Source organism: Bos grunniens, chromosome 25 (assembly GCF_055505025.1).
Source record: "Bos grunniens cultivar Pamir isolate PY7600 chromosome 25, Bosgru_T2T1.0, whole genome shotgun sequence".
NCBI lineage: Eukaryota > Metazoa > Chordata > Mammalia > Artiodactyla > Bovidae > Bos > Bos grunniens.
Genome location: NC_141189.1, coordinates 6,820,680 through 6,838,147, shown reverse-complemented (window position 1 = coordinate 6,838,147; position 17,468 = coordinate 6,820,680). Strand labels below are relative to the sequence as shown.

The following is a 17,468-nucleotide window of genomic DNA, read 5'->3' as shown; positions in this document are numbered from 1 at the left end:
ATAATACTCAGAGATGAGAGGAGGTGAGAGAGAGGACACAGATCACCTAGAGCCTCAGAGCCCATAGTAGGACTTCAGATTCTATGCTGAGACTAATGGGAAACTATGGCAGAGTTATTTTAATTTTTTTTTTTTTTTTGACTGTGCCACGTGGCTTATAGGATCTTAATTCCCTGACCAGGGATTGAACTCGGGCCCTCGGCAGTAAAAGTGCAGAGTCTTAATCACTGGACCGCCAGGGAATTCCCTTAATTTGTTTTTTTAAAACAGCTTTATTGAGATATCTTTGACATATAAAAATTGTATATATTTAAGATGTACAACTGGACATTTTGATATATGTATACATTGTGAAAAGATTGCCACAGTCAAGCTAATTTACATATCCATCACCTCTGCATATTAATAGTTGCCATTTTGTGTGTGTGTGTAGAATATGGGAGAATTTTGAGCAAAGGGGTGACAAGATTCAATTTACATTCTTCCCTGTAGTAACCCTTGAGTTGAAAGAAGGAATGAAAACAAATCCTCCAAGAGCACCAAAACCATAGAAATGGAAATGTGACCCCTTCCTCAATCTAGAAACATTTATTTGAATAAGAAAAGGGTCCCCTAGGGCCAGGGTGTGGAGGTTGGCTTGGGCTCAGGCCTGAGACCCGAGCAGCCTAAACAGGCTTGGAGGGGCACTTCCTGCTGAGGTTGGTGAGGATCTGGTGCTGGGTGGGCCGGTGGAGAACCACGAAGCTCTCTGGAGGAAGGATGGGACCTCTGTTCTTGTCCACCTGGCCCATCAGCAGGTAACTGATTCCTAGGGAAGGGGAGAGAGGGACTGAGGATCTGTGTAACTGAGAGTTTATAGAAATATCGCCTCACCCCAGTCCCTCAGGTTCTGCCACCTCCATCGTTTTCATGAGGCTCAGTCTCCCTCTACAGTTCCACATCTCCGTTACCTTTCTTCATGGGGGGGCACTGCTTGCAGGGCACATAAAACTTCAGGAGGGTGTCCGTGGGTGGAGAGGGCAGGTCCAGGCCTCCGGTTTTGTAAACACCAGTGACATTGACAGTTGCTGTGAGACCCTCCCCTGGGCCCCGCACCATGGACTTAATCATTCCTGTCACCACTGTGGGAGAGAGGGGCGAGAGGTGAAACTGGAGGCCAGGGCAGGGCTGGAACCAGAAGTTGGGGGAGAGCTTTGGGGACAGGAGCGGTTATAGGCGCTGGAAGGGCAGAGCTGGGGGACGGGCTTCTTACCCAGGTCGCTGTTACAGAAGTGGCTCTGCAGGGTGCCTGTCCTCCGGCACTGCTTTGGGCAGGTGACACTGGGTGCATCTGGCGGGGGAGGGCGCACCCTTAGTGGAGGGCAACCTACCCAGCAGGGAGGAAGAACCACTTTCCCCACAAAAGCCTCACTGAACTTTTTCAGAGCTCTATCCAGCTTTGGGTCCCAGCACCCAGTGCCCGTCCTTAGCACAGAAGCAGCGCTCGTGGGTGCTGTATGAATGGGCGCAGGAAGGAACTCTGTCTGATGCAGCTCCCTGAGGCCTGCGTCGCTTCCTCTCCCTTTCCAGACTCACCCGGGCCCACCGGAGTTGCTTCTGCCTTAGGTGCGGCTTTGGATTTCTCTTCAGGTGGGACTTCAGGCTTGACTTTGGGCCCGGCTCCGGGCTTGGGGCCCAAGCCGACCTCCCCTGGGACTCCTTCGGTGGCGCCCCGAGGCTGGGTCCTGTAGGAGGCCGAGAAGCCGTCGGCCGTGACGCTGAGGTCCGAGACGAACTGGACGAGGAGCTCGTTCCCTTCGGAGGTGATGGAACTGCGGGCGGCGGGGCATCGGGGGAGGTGTCAGGCGGGTAGCGCATCCTGCTCCCTGCCCTGGCCGGCGGCCTTTTGACCCTTGCCCCACGGCTAGCTGCATCAGCTTCTCGATTTCGCAAGCTCCACTGGCCTCGTGATCCAAGGACCCCAGGCCTGGCGCCAAGCCTCGGCCTGGGCCGCTATCTGCTCCGCCCACCCGGTTTGGGGCGGACGCGTAGGCCGCCCGCGGCTTCAGCTAAGCCCCGCCCCTCCCGCCGGCCGCGGGGAGCCCCGGGCTACCGCACCTGGGGCTGTAGAGACGCCCCGACGCCGTCGCCCACCCAGGTGGCGCCCCCTCACCCCGGGACTGTGTCGCCGCAGAACTTTCCCAGCCGCTTGGCGTCGTCGCTCACGGGTCCGTTGAACACGCTGACAGAGTCGTAGCGGCAGTAGGAGTCGGGCTCCAGGTCAAACTTGCCGAAGGTCAGTGAGATCACCTGGCGGCGGGGCAGAGGCGGAGGCTGCGCAGGGGGACCCCGGGTGGCGGGAGGGTGCGGAGTTCTCACCTCCTCCACCCCGCCGCCGCCTCCGGGCCGCTCGCCGGGGCCTCCTGTCTCATCGCCCGCGGGCCCTGGAACCCACCTCTTAATGCATTCACACCGCGGCTCGGAGGAACACACACATTCACCGGAACCCTCCATCGCCGCAGTCCGCAAGGCCAAGCCCTGGCTCATTCTCAAGGAAAAGACCCAGAGTCTACCTCCAGCGTCACCATCACATACACACACGCACGAATCCGTTTATATATCAACATCGGGTACCTCGCTCTCGTAAGGCTCCTCACAGTTGTGATTTTACATGTTTTGTTTGGGTGCGAGCAGGTCTGGGTCTGTTTGTGCTCCCCACCATGGCAAGCTCAGTGCTGGGGACATTGTCGATGTTCAGTAAATCTTTTGCAGTCTGCATGCTGGAGGGCGCCGCCCGGGTCCCCGAGGGCAACCGGGGCAGGGGGTCAGTACCTGGTCCGGGGGCGCGATGATGTGCCAGGAACAGCTGATGCCAGGGGGGTAATCGGACTCGGGCCAGTTGGGCGTGGTCAGGGTTCCCTGGGCCTTCTCCAGCCGCCCCCCGCAAAATTGGTGCTCTGGGGAGGGGAGAAAGGAGTGGGGGTGGGGGGCGGTGGAGACCCTCGTCAGCTGGAGGAGACCGTGCAGAAAGCTCAGATGTCTGGGTCTCAGGAGGAGGGGGCGAGAGGAGGGAGAGGAAAGAAGGGGGGAAGGTTAGCAGAGATGGGGCTTGGCCGAGCGGGGCTCGGGGAGGTTTTGGACCAATGGGCGCCCAGGCGGGCGGTGGAAGAGTGGGGAGGAACTGACTGGACCCGCTCCCTTCTTGCCCCTCCCCCTGACCCGAGGCCACATTGCTCCTCTTCCCCTGGGAGATCCCATCTCCCCGGCCCGGCAGAAAAGTCCCCATCACGGCTGGAAGTCCCCTTGCTGTGAGGGTGCCCTCAAATTGGGGCACAGCCCCGAGGCCCCTCTGGGGAAGTCCCCGCCTTAAAGATTTTAAGGAGACTTCTGCCGCCAGGGGGGGGTGATGGGACCGCAATCGGGAGCCCCCGGGCTGGGTGTAGGGGGCTCCGGGTCGGGGGGAACCTAGTCCCCCAGCCCGGGGGTGCCCCCCGCGCCCATCAGAGGGAGCCCGATTGCGGACGGGGGCGGGCGTTACTCACCGTCCCAGTAACCCCAGGCCGCCCATTCCACCCGCGGGTCGGTGACCCATTTCCGCCTCGCGCCTGGGGGGGGCCCTGGAAGAGGGGGTGGGTGGGAGCGGGAGGAGGGAGAGAAGACGGGGAGGAGGGACTGAAGGGGCAGTTAGTGAGGAAGAAGGGTAAGGGAGATCATGGGGGCCCCAGGCTCTTGGGGTGGAGGTTAAGGCTGGGGTGGGGCCTGCGCCGGGGGCGGGGCCAGGAGAGGGGGGCGGCGGAGGTGAGGGAGGTCTCACCAGTGCCGGAGGTGGCCCGCCCGCTGTACCAGAGCAGGAAGCCTCGTCCTCCCGTGCCCTCGTCCGATCTCATCCTCAGGGTCACCTGGTTGCCGGAGGCGACTACAGGCGCGGGTCGGAAGGTCCCGCAGAAGCGTCCGAGTTGCTGGCCCGAGGTTCCAGACCCGGCAAAGATCTCCAGAGCATCGTACCGGCAGCTGGGGTGCTGCTCCAGGTCAAAGACTCGGAAGGAGAGGGACACAGTCTGGCTCTTAGGGACCTGACGGTGGGGACAGGGGCAGGGTCCTGCAAAGTCAGGCCAAACACCACCAGGCAGAGGGCACCTCTCTTTCCCCCAAGCGTTTCCTACAGAGACTGGGCCTAAAAGGGCCAGTCTGATGGTGCATGACTGCACCAAGACCCAAATGAGGTCTGTGGAGAGACCAGAGCGGGTGTGGATGAAGGTGGGAATGGACAAGCAGGCTCTGCATTAAGGTGTGAGGTCACTTGCCACGTGGTATTGTGGGCACTGACCAGAGGGGAGGGGGCTGGGACTTCCCCAGGGAGAAATGGTGGGACTTGGCAGGGAGGGAATTCCCTTAGCAGTCTGGCCTTTGGCTGCCTGGACCCAGGCCTCAGACACTTGGAGGAGGGAAGAGTGGCCACAAGGGCCTTCTCACCGTTATTGTCCAGATGCACTCCTTATTGGGAGGGTAGAGGTTGGGGAAACCCTCACTTGCCACGTAACCCGACTCCCCAGTCACATCCCCTCCGCACAGGAACACGGGTCTGGAGAACAGAAGAGAGGTCAGCTCTGAGTGGGGGTGTGCTGGAGAGGCGAGGAGGTAATGAGGATGGGAGGTGCGCAGGGAGCCAGGGGAATGGGGGAGGAAGGCCCAAGGGATCCGAGGCGGCCTCGGCCAGCCCGAACAGGACTGCGGTGGGAAACACTCCAGCAGAGGATCAGGGAAAGCAGGCCAGCCACTTGGTTGTCCCTCCAGCCCCTCAGAGTCCCTACCCCCCACCCCAACAGGAATTCCGGGAATCCTCCCCTCATTCTCCACCGCCCCCCCCCCACCCTGCCTGGCAGTAAGGACAGGAGCCGCCTAACTACTTCCAGATGTGGACACAGACAGGAGGCCATGACAGGGGGTGGGTTGGGAAGGGGTGGGGGATGAGGCAGCCAGGGCCCTGCGCTCCCAACCTTTGCCCTTCTCTACTTCCAGCTAACAGCTTGAGTGTCTGACTCCCAAATCTCTCCCTTGCGCTCCCCTCTTCCCCCCACCATCTTCAGTTCCCTCCTGGAATCCTGACGTCCAGCCACCAGGCAAGTTCAAGGTCTTGGTGCTCTCAGGTTCCATGAGGGGGGGCCAAGGGTCTAGATCGATGCGGAGAGGATGGATGGTGGAGGAATGGGGAGCAGTGGTGACCCACAGGAAACACTGGTCTGGCAGCAGGGAAGGAGGACTTGGGGGCCAGAGAAGGGTAGGGAGATGTGGCGGTGGCGGGGGGGGGGGGGGGGGGCGGTTGTTAGCAAAAGAAGCCACCAGATCTACAGGGATAACCCCTTCCCCCGCCTGGAATTAGGGATTTGAAGCTCACTCAAGCCATCTGGAAGGTGCCAAGAGACCTACCTGGTGTAGTTGGGGGTCTGGCCATGGGTGAAAGGCAGCAGCAGAGCCCAGGCAGTGAGGAGGGGCCCCAAGAGGGAGGCTGTGGCAGCAGGCAGCATGGCCAGGGGCGGGGGTGGAGAGAAGTGCTGGGGTCTTCAAGACAGAGGCAGCGGCTGAGTGCAGCAGCAGCAGCGGCAGCAGCAGCGCGGATAATCAGTGCCAGATGAGGCAGCCTCGGGCGTGTGGGCGTGGGGACTGGCCAGTGGGGCGGGCAGCGGGGAAGGCGGGACAGGGAGAGAAGAGCCGGGACAGTGGCGAGTCCAGGGGCCTCTCTAGGTCCAGGACACACAAATACTGACCTAGTGGGGCGGGGGTGGAGCAATGAAGGGCAGAGCGAGCATCAGGCTCTCAGCATAATCCAGGCGGTCCAGGAATGTCTTCAGCAACCCTGCTCTGTCCAGAGCCCAAGCATCCTTCCAGCACAGCTTGGGGTCCTTCCTGTGGACCCTCCAGCCCACCCCGTGCACCTCCCCATTCCCACTTCCTCAGCACCCAGAGGAAGTCCTTCTCTGGACTCCCAACCTCTAATCACTCACTTCCTGACCACCCCGTGGCTCCAGCTTATTTTCAACTTCAAATGTTTACTGTCCTCTCCCTCCAAGGGCCAGACCAGGCCACAGAGAAAGAATGTTGCTTACCCATCTTCTTTCTCAAATACTTGGAGGTATGGGTAGGGGGTCGGAGGCATGGTATGTGGGCAAAGGGAGTGTCTTCTTTATGGAGGAAGGGGAGGATGGAGTAGAAAATAAGGGAAAGGACAACGTGTAAGCTCAGATCTGGAAGGAAAGCAGGAGGAGAGTGGTTGGGGGTGGCTGGCTGCTCTGGGATGGAGTCAGAAGGAAGCGACTTGCACAGTCTGGTGGATGGAGGATCCAAGTGGCAGAACCAAGTAGGGGCTGGAGAGGAGAGGAAGCTGATGGATGCAGGAACTGACAGCCTGAGCTGCTTCTACTCTGCACCCCACCCCCACCCCCAGGTTCCTCCCAGGCCCCAGGGTTCCAAACCAGGCCTCGATTCAGCCTTTTATTCTATTTGTCAATCAAATCTTTCGTCCATGATAGTCAGGTTGGGGGCCCCTCCTGGGCAGCCCCCTGAACATCTTACAAAACCATTCCCTGCCCACCCTGGCATGTCTAGCAGGCCCCACCCCCCTGCATCCCCTCCCCACGCGCGTGCGCACACCATGTTTGTTGCTACCACTCCAGCTCTCCTTAGCCCCTGGCCCAGGCCACACTCTCCCTCCAGGGGGTGAGACTAGGAGAGGAGGGGTCAGCTTTCAGGGGGTGGGGGGCCTTGGCCAGCCCCTCCAGCAGCCCTCTGCAGCATATCCAGCGCCTCCCAAAAGAAATCCTTCTGTGCCGCCATCAAGGGCATCCAGCCCACGATCTCCTTCATCTTCTCCATGCGGTCCTGCAGTGTGGGGCAGTTGTGGATCTGGCTGAGGTACTCCTCACAGGCCCAGGCCACCCCACCAGGGTCCTGGGGTGCTCCAGCCCCCAGGCTGGGCTCAGGGGTCCCCACTGCCTTGCTGGCTGGTAGGTCCCGGTAGGCTGGGTGGTGCTCAATGTCGTGGCTGGACAGCATGTAGAGGCACTCTCTGGTGGAGCAGAGAGAGCAGGCGCACAAAGGGACCTGGGGGAGAGGAGACAGGGCGTGGCTGAGCAGGTGGGGGGGGTGCCCAGGACGGGGTTCCCTGGAAGCCCCAGCTGTTGTGTTCCTCCCACTCAGACCAGCCCGGAGCCAGCAAGTGAGCTGGCTGGCTGAGCCCCAGGGTCGTGTGAGGTCAGAGAGGGCCAGCAGGATCAGCTCAGGGGGAGAGCCAGGAACCATGGTACACTGCTGGAAAGGGAAGTGGGCGGTGCTGGGAAGTGGGGTCCCTGGGTCCTGGTGGGATCCCCAGCTCCAGTCCCCCTGGGCCTGATGGCTCCTGCCCTCCCCTCTTGCCCACTTGTCGGAACCTGGGCTCTGACCTTGATGTGGAGCTTGACGAAAGAGGCGCTGCCCTTAGGCCAGCCGGGGAGGCGGCCTCCGGCCCCGCAGCCACAACCCAGCAGCTCCTTGCTGAAGTCCGAGCCCTGGCTCAGCACCAGGGAGTGGTTGAGGCCGCACCACAGGGCGATGGGGCGCTGGAGATAATGGACCTGAGGGCACAGGGGGTGGTCCCTAAGTGGGGAACGCCAAGGGACTAGGGTGACAGAAGGGCTCAGGGCAGTCTAGGGAAACGAGGGGAGGGAGGAGATGGGCCGGAGAACAGCCTCCCCGTCCCCGGACAGGCAGCATGACTCCTCCTCGGTTCTCCGGCAGCCCTAGTCTGAGCACAGAAGCGCTAGCACAGCTGTTGCTTCCTCCTCTCCGCTCCCTGGAAAACAGGCTTCCTGCCCAAGGCCAGGGCCTGCTGTCTGCATCCTGGTCTCACCCCCAGGCCTTCGCCTATCCAGTCTCTGTTCTGCCTTCCAGCCTCGAGGGGGAAGAAAGAGCCTCTCTATCCCTGTGCCATTCCAGGAAGGGCTGCCTTCCACGGACTCCTTCCTTCCATCTCTAGCATTTTCAGTCTGTCATATCATTACCTTTCAAAATGGCCACACTGTTCTGGAAAAACACTTCCACCCGACTCCTGCTGCTTCTGACCTCTGTTTTAGGCGGCAAGACTGGCTATATAATCAGTCTGAGGTGGGCCTCTTCTTGTTCTTTGCACAGCAGGTCTCACCTGAAGCTTCTGTGATCTGACTTCCTACTATGCTGGGACTTCTCTCCTAAGGCACTGGACCTCCCAGCAGGCAAATCCCAGGGCCTCTCCTGCATGCTCGCTCCTGAGACTGAGCGCTTTAATTGTGATAATGTAGATACATAATTTATGGCCACTATAGGAAAGTTTATAGGAAAAATTATAAAATATTATCACTGCGAGAAGCCCCACCGCCTTTTATTAACCTCTTGCTGGGCATTCTTCCTCAGTGTTGCCTCTATAAATATACATACACAAGCTGTATATTTTTAAACAAAAATGGGATTGTGCTGTGTAAACCATTTCTTGATTTTTTTTTTTCCTCTTAAAAGTATGGGAACTTCCCTGGTGGTCCAGTGGCTAAGACTCTGCATTCCCAATGCAGGGGCGGGTTGGATCCCTGGTCAGGGAACTAGATGCCACATGCTGCAATTAAAGATCCTCCATGCTGCAATGAAGACCAAAGATCCTGTGATTTGCAACTAAGACCTGATGCAGCTCTATATAGATAGATAGATATGCCATATATATCTATATGTATTCACACACACACAACGTATGGCACAACTGGGACTTCCCTGGTGGTGCAGTGGTTAAGATTCTGTGCTTCCACTGCAGGGCAGATGGGTCTAATCCCTGGGCAGGTCAGATCCTGCATAACCTGTGCTGTGCGTGCATGCTTGTTTGTGTCCAACACTTGCGACCCCACGGACTGTAGCCCACCAGGCTCCTCTGTCCATGGGATTTTTCAGGCAAGAATATTGGAGTGGGTTGCCATTTCCTCCTCCAGGGGATCTTCCCAACCCAGGGATGGAAACTGCCATTTCCCACGTGTCCCGCACTGCAGGCGGATTCTTTACCACTGAAGCACCTGAGAAGTCCGCATAATGTATGCAGCACCCCTGCCAAAAAAAAGACACAACCATCTTTCCATGTCAGGGAGTATATTCCTGCATTATCACTGTCACTATTAATCACCCCCTCCTGGGCGAAACTTTCTGTACCCATGAGATTTGAGGGTGTACCCATTTGAGGGTGTGTCTCTGAGACAAGTTTCAATCCCTCTGCCCACAATGGTGGCTACCACGCAGCTTTGCTCCCCTTATCTCTACTTTTGTCATTTCAACTTTGTTCCAACTTGGAATCAGCTAGACGTTTCTATTTCAGTGTTTTACTCTTCATTGAAAAAAAAAAAGGCTAAATTCACTTTCTCCCCTGAAACCAGCATTCCTCTCCAACTGACGTGTTTACTTGTGATACTGTCCATTTCCAGGGCCAACTATATCCTGCCCTGCTGCCCTCGTATGTAATTACTTTCCAGAGGCTGTTCATTTTCTTTTAAAACACCTCACATCTCCATTCCTCTCTGTTCCTGCTCCCACTGTGCCAGTCCTAATCCCTTGTCTCAAGCCTGAGTGTCCCTCAACAGCTTCTGGGGGGCCTCTCACTGTGCCCTCTGGCAAGGTGACCCAGTCTCAATCATCCAGGGGGGTTGTCTTCTCCTGCTCCAGAACCCACAACTGCTCTTTCCCAAAGCAACACTTCTGTAGGCTTGTGTCCACCTATAGGGCTTCCCTGGTGGCTCAGATGGTAAAGAATCAGCCTGCAATGCAGGAGACCCAGGTTTGATCCCTGGGTCAGGAAGATCCCCTGGAGAAGGGAATGGCTACTAAGTGCAGTATTCTTGCCTGGAGAATTCCATGGACAGAAGAGCCTGGCAGGCTACAGATTACAGGGTCGCAAAGAGTCAGACACGACTGAGCAACAAACACAATACCACCTTAATACCACCTTGTAGCTGCTGAATCCCAAAACACTGCTCCAGTCAGGTCAGTCTTTCCACCTTCCCAGGGATGCGCAAGCTGTGTCCCCACCGCCCCGCCCCCCCCACCGTTACATAGGATGCCTTTCCCGGTACCCACCCGAATCCTCTCTAACCCACTGAGATGCTCACATCTTAGCTCCTCGAGTTACTTCAGCCCACCCAGGTCTCCTCATGTCACTAAACTCCTACTGCCCTAACAGCACGAGCCACACAAAGTTCACCTCGTGGTGCCAACCTGGGTGAGACACGCAACAGTAGCACAAGCATTACAAACTGGTTGACTTCCTAGGGATTAGAAAATGGATTCTGGGACTTCCCTGGTGGTCCAGTGCCCAAGACTCCGTGCTCCCAATGCAGGGGGCCTGGGTTTGATTCCTGGTCAAGGAACTAGATCCTACGTGCTTCGATTGAAAGATCCCACACGCTGCAACTAAGACCCAGCGCAGCCGAATAAATAAATACAGTATTTTTTAAGAAGTGGATTCTATGGAAATTAGAGGCGTGGAGATAGATCCAGGGGTCAGGGAATTAGGGAAAAGGGGGAGGCAGGATGCTCACCTGTGTGGGTTCCCCTCTGTCCATTTTGTCCCCTGTTCCCAGCTGCCCATATCTATTATTTCCCTGCATAAAGATTCGGCCAAATTCATCCACCAGGCCAAGGTGATTGTAGCCAAGAGCACAGAATAGGATCTATGAAGTAAGGCAGAAAGGCAAAGTGAGTGTTCAGTTGTCTTTGGAGGAACTCTGAGCTCCAGAGTCTCCCCACTGCTGACCTGCCCTCCCCAGCTGATCGCTTCCAGTTGCGCCTTCCATGCCACCCCTCTCACAGGTCCCCTTTCCATCCCTGATCAATCATTTGATTCCTGCTCATAGTTCAGACCTTCAGTACCTTGCAGTCCCCTAAGCGCCCCCGCCCCTGGTCTGCCCTGCCCGCCCCTGCCCTCCCGAGGATCCTACCTTGGCAGGCAGTGAGAGTGCAAGCGGCATCTGCTGGTCCAGGGGGTCAAACGCTTGAAGGGTCCCAAAGAGATCACGATACACCCCTGGGGTATGCACCTCAAAATACACTCCCCCCTGGTCTGGGGGGTCGGGAGCCCTCAGCTCAGCGGCTTTGGGCACCCATGTCCTAGGGATCAGGCCCTATCTGTGATGAAAGGTGCAAGTTCTGGGGAGTCTCACACCCATTAGAAATGCACCAGCTATGATGTCTGGGAACTTAAACACCTGTTTTGACTAGGATGCCCTATGGATCCCCTGCCGAGCTGGAATAACGATAAGGGAGGGCTCTGTATCTGGAAGGTCTGTCCAAGGTTGGGGTCTGGAGAAGCAGGAAGATAGTTGTCTTTCTTACCTGTGATGTAGAGAGTACTGCTCTGGTTGGAAGCCATGCAGGCCACACGCAGGTGAGGAAGGCAACGGGACACCTTTCTCAGGGCCAGCTGAACCGTGTAGGAGCGTGGTTGATCCAGCTGGGTCTCATTCACGACCAAAGAGTAGATCTTTCCTTCTTCTGGGGGAGGGGACAAGGAGGCAGACAACTGTGTGGGGGAAGGGACCCTCCAATAGCCACATTGACTTCTTTTTAAATAAAAATGTTATTTGTTGATGCCGTGCTGTGCGGCATGCCGGATGGTTCCTGGACCAGGGATGGAACCTGGACTCGCCACACCCAAAGTGCCGAATCCTAACCACTAGGCCACCAGGGAACTCCATTGACTTCTCAAGAGACTCCCTAAGCCCTAACAAGACAAAACATTTACTGCCCTAGAGTGGGCTGGAGGGAAAAGTGTAGAGAAGAAGCAAGGAGCGGTGATGGGGGGGGTGACTTCAAGTTCCCCGGCCTCCAGCTCTCACCACTGAAAATCAACCAGGGGAGTTCTTCAGTGTGAGGGACAAGTGGAGAGAAAACCTAGCAGGTGGATTTGGTGGAATCTAATTTGATTCCTGGTTGGGAAGAATGATGTCTGGGGATTCAGGGCTCTGCCTAGCATTAAGAAGTCCAGAAGGGCAGAGGGGAGGGGGGAGTGTTCCCTGGTGGTTAGGACTCTGTGATTCCATGGCAGGGTACCCGGGTTCAACTTCACAAGTTGTGAGGCATGGCCAAAAAAAAAAGAAGTCCAGAAGGTCTCAGGTCTGGGGGCTCGGGAGTGTGGTCAAATCTGGGGAACACTGAGAAAAAGACGGGGGTAGTTCAGGTATAAAGTACAGTGCCTGGTGGAGGTTGGGATGCTTAGAATTTTAAAAATCAGTGCAGGGACTTCCCTGGTGGTTCAGTGGTTAAGGTTCCACCTTCCAATGCAAGCGGTGTGGGTTCAATCCCGAGTTGGGGTTACTACGATCCCACAAGCATGGGGTGTGGCCAAAAAAATAAAGTAGTGGAGTTCCCTAGTGGTCCAGTGGTCAGGACCCGGCATTTTCACTGCCTTGGCCCCACGTTCATTCTCTGGTTGGGGAACTAAGATCCCACATGCCATCAGTAAGGAAGTGTTGGTTGCTCAGTTGAGCCTGACTCTTTGCGACCCCATGGACTGCAGTCCACCAGGCTCCTCTATCCATGAGATTTTCCAGGCAAGGATACTGCAGTGGGTTGCCATTTCCTTCTCCAAAGGATCTTCCCAACCCAGGGATCGAACCTGGGTCTTCTGCACTGCAGGCATATTCTTTACCGACTGAGCTCAAGGGAAGCCCCCCACATGCCATGCAGACCAGCAAAAAAATAAAAATAAATCAGGTGTTCACTAGAACAGTGGTTTCCAAACCATTTTTTGCAGCAGGGCCCTTTATTCCTATGACATGTTACCTAGAATCCTAGACTAGCAGAGAGATCAAAGCAGATACTTGGTTCGACACCAGGACGAGGTGCCCCTCTCCCCCCACCTTCTGCTATGGGTCCTGAAGACTCTGTAGGAAAATAATATGTAAACAAGTTGCTTTAAGCCTCACCTGTGAGGAGAAGCAAGGCCCGCTGCGTCTCCTGACCAACCAGCACAATCTGCTTGAAGCTCATGGAGTGGTGGAAGGTCATCTTGAAGACCCGCTGCCCGCTGGACTGCAGGTACACCTCGACACAGTCGCAGGCCCGGCTGCTGGTCGTGCCCACCACTCCCGGCTGCTCCCGAGTGGCCAACACGTAGAGGTATTTGCGGTAAACTGTGTCACATCTCGGGTCGGAGGCAAACTGTAGGAAAAGACAACAGTGGGACAAGAAGAAGGTGCCCGGGATCTAGAACCTTGCAGTGGGATGAGGCTGGGGCAGCTGGATCCGGGGGTAGGTGATGAGATACGTGGGTGCGGGGCTGGGAAATGCGGACTTGGTTTCAGGTTCCTGGTATAGGAGGGCGCTGTCCTGAGGATGCCAGCTCGGGACTGGTGTGGCCCTGGGGACCCAGAGGAAAGATAGGGTCTCGGCTGCCCGGGTCCTGTTACTCACGTCCTTGGCTCCACGACACAACACAACGTAGCGGCAGGCCCGCTTCCACTGGATCTGGCCAAGGGTGGAGGAGACCAGGGCATTTTTGAGGAAGAAGAGGGTCCCTGCGTAGTCAAGAATGAAGACGTGGTCCTTGGTGGGCAGGAAGCGGCGGTAGCCATGGGCTAGCTGGGGAGCTACACTCTTGCTGAGACAGCGGCGGCGGCCCCCAAATGCCTGGAAATACAGGCCCTTTGTGTCTGGAGAAGACAGAGAGAGGGAAATTTAAAGGCTCAGGAAGGCACAAGGGAGATGAATCAGAGCTTGGGCAAACTAGGTTTCTCAGTGGATGGGTGTTTAGCTCCTCCCCATCCCCATGCCAGGGGAACGACCCCTTTCAAAGGGCCTGTGCAATGCTCAGAAGATACCTGAAATTACGCCCCATGTCTGAACTAAAATTCTCTGCCTGACCTCAGCCCAGGGCCATACACATGCTGCTAAGTGTATGGACTTCTTTGGTCCAAACTTGCATTGAAGTGGAGACATCAAAGGACTTAACAAGAATTCATAGAAAAGTAGAAAGAGAAGTGAAAAGGAATGACTGGGAAAAGCTGGTAGCCCTCCCTTGTCCCTAGCTCTGGATGTGCTACCTGGATCTCCCTTCACTCTGGTGTGTGAGATGAAGTTATTGGATTGGAGGTTAGAGCATATTTCTCAACCTGGGGGTGATTTTTGTCCCTCAACAGACATTGGCTGTCACAGCTCAGGGAGGTGCTATTGGTATCTAGTGGGTGGAGATGAGGGAAATTGGTAAACATCCCACAAATGCAGAGGACAGCCCCCTCACCCGACTTCAAAGAATTATTTGTCCCCAAGTTTTATTAGGGATCAGGTTGAGAAATCCTGGTTTAGAGGAGGGAAAACTCCAGGTGTTGGGAGAGGAGGATGTCTGAAGGCGAAATGTGGAAGTGTTTGAATGTGGTGGGCAACTTGGCAGGGATGCTAGAAGGAGTGGGGGCTCTGGGTGACACTCTCTGAGAGCAGCTCTAGAGACTTGGAGTAAGATCTTGCTGAAGTGTGTTTCAATCTAATAAGTTTCTTGCAGAGAAAGGGGTCCTGGAAGATGGCTGGGAATACTGAGGTCATCAGACCACTTTATGGAGCAGGAGGGACCCCAGGATAAGGTAGGACAGAGGCAGAGAGAACTAGAGGTTTTGGGGGAAGGTGTACAGTTCAGAATGGCAGCTCTCTTCCAGGGTCGGACCCCAGAACCCTGCTCTCGAAGGCGAGGACTGAGCCGGTGACAGATGCGTCTCCACACGCTCTCGGCATCGCACACTTGGTGGAAGTAGTGGCAGGTCTGGCCGAGAGCGACCACATCTCTCACTGGGAGGAATGAGATGATGTGCTCCACCTGCGGGGGTTGGGGGGCAGGACGGGGAAAGCAGGGGTCAGGGGGCAACCCCCTCTCCAGCTCTCCTGCCCCCCGGTTCCTTTATTCTTAGCACCAACCCCCCCACCCCCAAGGACTCACCAGCTCTGGGGGGAACAACTGAACAGAAACAGGGTTTCCTCGTCCCTTCTTCTCTTCACCCCCAGGTTCTGAAAGGCCACATGAAGGGCAGCTCCGCTTTACCTGCCCAAGGAGAAGGGGGCACACATGAAGGTCATGCCTCTCTTTCTCCCTTCTCTTACTTATTAACTGCTATTTGGGGGGGCCCATTGCTCTGACTCCCAGCTCTGTGCTGTCAGAGCCTGCCATCTTTTTCCTCTGGGTCCGTGGGTTACCCCTCCCTGTCTGCCTGGCTCCTCGTCCAACTCCTCCCCTGACCTCCGGCTGCCATCTTGCTGCCCCCCCTTTGCCTCGCCGCCCTCCCCCCTCACCCTGAGCCCCTCCTCCCGTCTGCACAGCCCGGTCAATTTTTGCAGCTTCCGGCTCCGGCTTCTCCTCACCATCCTGACTGCCCCCTCCCTGCTCCTGCCCTCATCTCTCCGGGCCCCTCGGCCCCCCGTACTCAGCTCCCTGGCCCCCGTCCCTGCTGCCTTTCCCACACCATGTCCCCTGCCTGGGCTTGGGGGACTTTCTGGGGCCCCTCGCCCTGCTAGGCTCCTCCCCTATGGAGTCTGGGGCAGACAAACCTCTCTCTGTGACCTCACTACCCAGCCACTGTGACCTATTTTTCCCCAAGCTTGCCTGGGATTTTCTCTCAGCTCCTTGGTTCTAGCTCAGTTCTGGCCACCCAGGGGCTCATGGGATATGCATTGGACAGGAGAAGTATAGTGTGAGCTACTGGTAGATGAGGCCTTTCCTTTCAGGGTGTTTTTTTCACTTGATGCCCTTTTAGCAAGAGAAGCACTGGTGAATTCTTCATATCTTAGCAGTTAAGAGCCACCAGGGGATTTGTAGCTCAAGAATATATATATATATATATATATATATATATATATATATATATATATATATAAAAGTATAAACTCAGTTCGACAGGCGAGGGGGAAAGGTGACCCTGTTAATTAGACCATTAATCTCATGACAGCATGCATCAGATGACAGCGGCCACAGCTGAGCACAAACACTACTCTTTTCTCATGAAGAACACATCCAAAAGTAGACTTCTTTCCTGGGGACAGTAACATGGTTGCATGCATGAAGGGCAACATATTAAGGTGGAAGAAAGGAATAGATTTACTCTGAAAGCTCAGTATATCTCCCAGAGTCTAAGCTATTAACTTAGTCTTATGGGCAGAGGGGGATGACATGGATGAGAAGCAGCAGGAGCTGGGGCTGCATCTGTCCATGTAGGGGGACAGAAGATCTGCACCTATACATCCAAGGAGTGGCTGTCTGTCCCAGCAACGCTGAAGAATTTAGGCCTGGACAACCAGCTCTCAGCTGCACAGTATTATAGACTCATTCGTTTTCTGTGTTAGTAGACTGTCAACCATCCAATCCAACTCCCTTACTTAGGGGGATCAGTAAACACCTAGTTTGAGACACATAGGATGGAATTCTAATAATTCAATAAATGTCTCGGAATGTCAACATCTGAGTTGTGACTTATGGGAGAGATTCTTCAGCTACTGTGGCTAGGCAACTGTTAACCAATTAAGTGGATTATACTAGGTCCTTATGCCACCTAACAGGATGTTAATATCTCTCAGCAGACGGTACAAGTATAGACAGCTTCCTCTTGCATCTGGGTCCTCTTTATCCACTCCGTTTCACCTTGGAAGCCAAAGAAGAGAGGCGAACAGAAAAAAAGCCCAACGCAAAAGCTGATGCAGGGAGAAGCCTGGCTTCCAGTGCGAGCTGTTAGTAACTTGCTGTTTTCTCTTGACAACTTCTCATCAACTTCCCTCCGTTTATTTCCTCGTTTGTAAAACGGAGGACTTCTTCTAGGTGAGGGTGGTCCCTTCTAGACTAATCCCGTAGGTTTGATCATCACAATTTCTGCCCAGCCAGGCACGCTCCTTTGGGCAGCGGGATAGCCCGGGCGTATTTTCGAGGCTTTCCGGGTCTTCCCTAACCCTTCCTCCAGGAGTTGAGCTGGGTATCTCCAGCCCCTAGGAAGCCACTGGTCGGCTCGGACTCCAGATTGTCGGGGGGCCCCCAGCCTTCGCAGCTGGAATGGCATCCACAATCCCTTCTGCGGCAACGACCCCTCTGTACACTGGCCTCAGGCATCACCGTGCCTCCCGCTCCCCCTAGTCCCCACGGTCCTCAAAGCTTTGAGCTCGCTTGCTCACAAGTCCAACTTGCACACATTAACTTCTACCCTTGCAACCGCTTGGAGCCGGCCGAGCGCGGTGCGCTCGCATTCTTTTATCTCAGTCTCAAAAAGTTCCAGTTCACCCGCCTCCTCCTTAGCGAAGGGGGGGGGGGGCGGCCTTCTTCTCGCCCATACTATTGGTAGGTAGAGCCGTCCCTCAGAGAAGAGGCCGGGCCAGGTTCCCTTGGGAGGATCTAATTGGCCTTCTTGACAGTCACTCGCCTATATCTGGCTTGCGATTGGTCCTCGTTGGACGAGGCTCAGGGTTTGCCTTTCTCGGCCTCCAGCCCGGCG

At 55.9% G+C, this 17,468-nt stretch overlaps 2 protein-coding genes and 2 long non-coding RNA genes across 7 annotated transcripts; 2 read left to right on the top strand and 2 right to left on the bottom strand.

Moving 5' to 3' along the window:
* Positions 1–252: 252 nt before the first annotated feature.
* PCOLCE (procollagen C-endopeptidase enhancer) lies at positions 253–5,600 on the bottom strand. Of its 3 annotated transcripts, XM_086374204.1 has the most exons (10): positions 5,407–5,600; positions 4,453–4,561; positions 3,794–4,052; positions 3,522–3,596; positions 2,812–2,936; positions 2,153–2,289; positions 1,576–1,811; positions 1,253–1,330; positions 951–1,121; positions 253–808 (listed from the first exon to the last, which is right to left on the bottom strand). In XM_086374204.1, exons 1-10 carry the CDS (start codon positions 5,502–5,504, stop codon positions 666–668), a joined length of 1,431 nt encoding a protein of 476 aa, XP_086230330.1. In that variant the 5' UTR covers positions 5,505–5,600; the 3' UTR covers positions 253–665. The 3 variants fall into 3 exon arrangements, with proteins under 3 accessions (XP_086230330.1, XP_086230332.1, XP_086230331.1); XM_086374206.1 differs by lacking the exon at positions 951–1,121; XM_086374205.1 differs by lacking the exon at positions 3,522–3,596.
* Positions 4,486–8,469, top strand: LOC147344879 (uncharacterized). 2 transcript variants are annotated; one of them, XR_015154364.1, is made up of 3 exons: positions 4,486–4,617; positions 4,999–5,099; positions 8,146–8,469. It is a non-coding gene; the product is annotated as an uncharacterized LOC147344879 (long non-coding RNA). The 2 variants fall into 2 exon arrangements; XR_015154365.1 differs by having other exon boundaries at positions 8,143–8,469.
* Positions 6,455–15,495, bottom strand: FBXO24 (F-box protein 24). The gene is made up of 10 exons (XM_086374217.1): positions 15,289–15,495; positions 14,939–15,040; positions 14,635–14,818; positions 13,426–13,664; positions 12,939–13,173; positions 11,347–11,505; positions 10,953–11,074; positions 10,554–10,685; positions 7,416–7,586; positions 6,455–7,077 (listed from the first exon to the last, which is right to left on the bottom strand). The coding sequence occupies exons 1-10, from the start codon at positions 15,358–15,360 to the stop codon at positions 6,715–6,717; spliced, it is 1,779 nt and encodes a 592-aa protein (XP_086230343.1). The 5' UTR covers positions 15,361–15,495; the 3' UTR covers positions 6,455–6,714.
* On the top strand, positions 12,912–16,760 carry LOC147344877 (uncharacterized). The gene is made up of 5 exons (XR_015154363.1): positions 12,912–13,050; positions 14,500–14,588; positions 14,661–14,762; positions 15,004–15,070; positions 16,570–16,760. It is a non-coding gene; the product is annotated as an uncharacterized LOC147344877 (long non-coding RNA).
* Positions 16,761–17,468: the final 708 nt, after the last annotated feature.

What these genes read in the sequence shown, in the direction of transcription:
- PCOLCE (XM_086374204.1), bottom strand. Translation starts at nt 5,504, where the DNA reads ATGCTGCCTGCTGCCACAGCCTCCCTCTTGGGGCCCCTCCTCACTGCC. An exon ending in GCGGGCCACCTCCGGCACTG is followed by an intron (nt 3,597 to 3,793) that starts GTGAGACCTCCC and finishes CCCCTCTTCCAG; the next exon opens with GGCCCCCCCCAGGCGCGAGG. An exon ending in GTGCCCCCCCATGAAGAAAG is followed by an intron (nt 809 to 950) that starts GTAACGGAGATG and finishes CCCCTTCCCTAG; the next exon opens with GAATCAGTTACCTGCTGATG.
- FBXO24 (XM_086374217.1), bottom strand. Translation starts at nt 15,360, where the DNA reads ATGGTGAGGAGAAGCCGGAGCCGGAAGCTGCAAAAATTGACCGGGCTG. An exon ending in GGCCTTGCTTCTCCTCACAG is followed by an intron (nt 11,506 to 12,938) that starts GTGAGGCTTAAA and finishes CCCCTCCCCCAG; the next exon opens with AAGAAGGAAAGATCTACTCT. An exon ending in ACAGAGGGGAACCCACACAG is followed by an intron (nt 7,587 to 10,553) that starts GTGAGCATCCTG and finishes CTGTGCCCTCAG; the next exon opens with GTCCATTATCTCCAGCGCCC.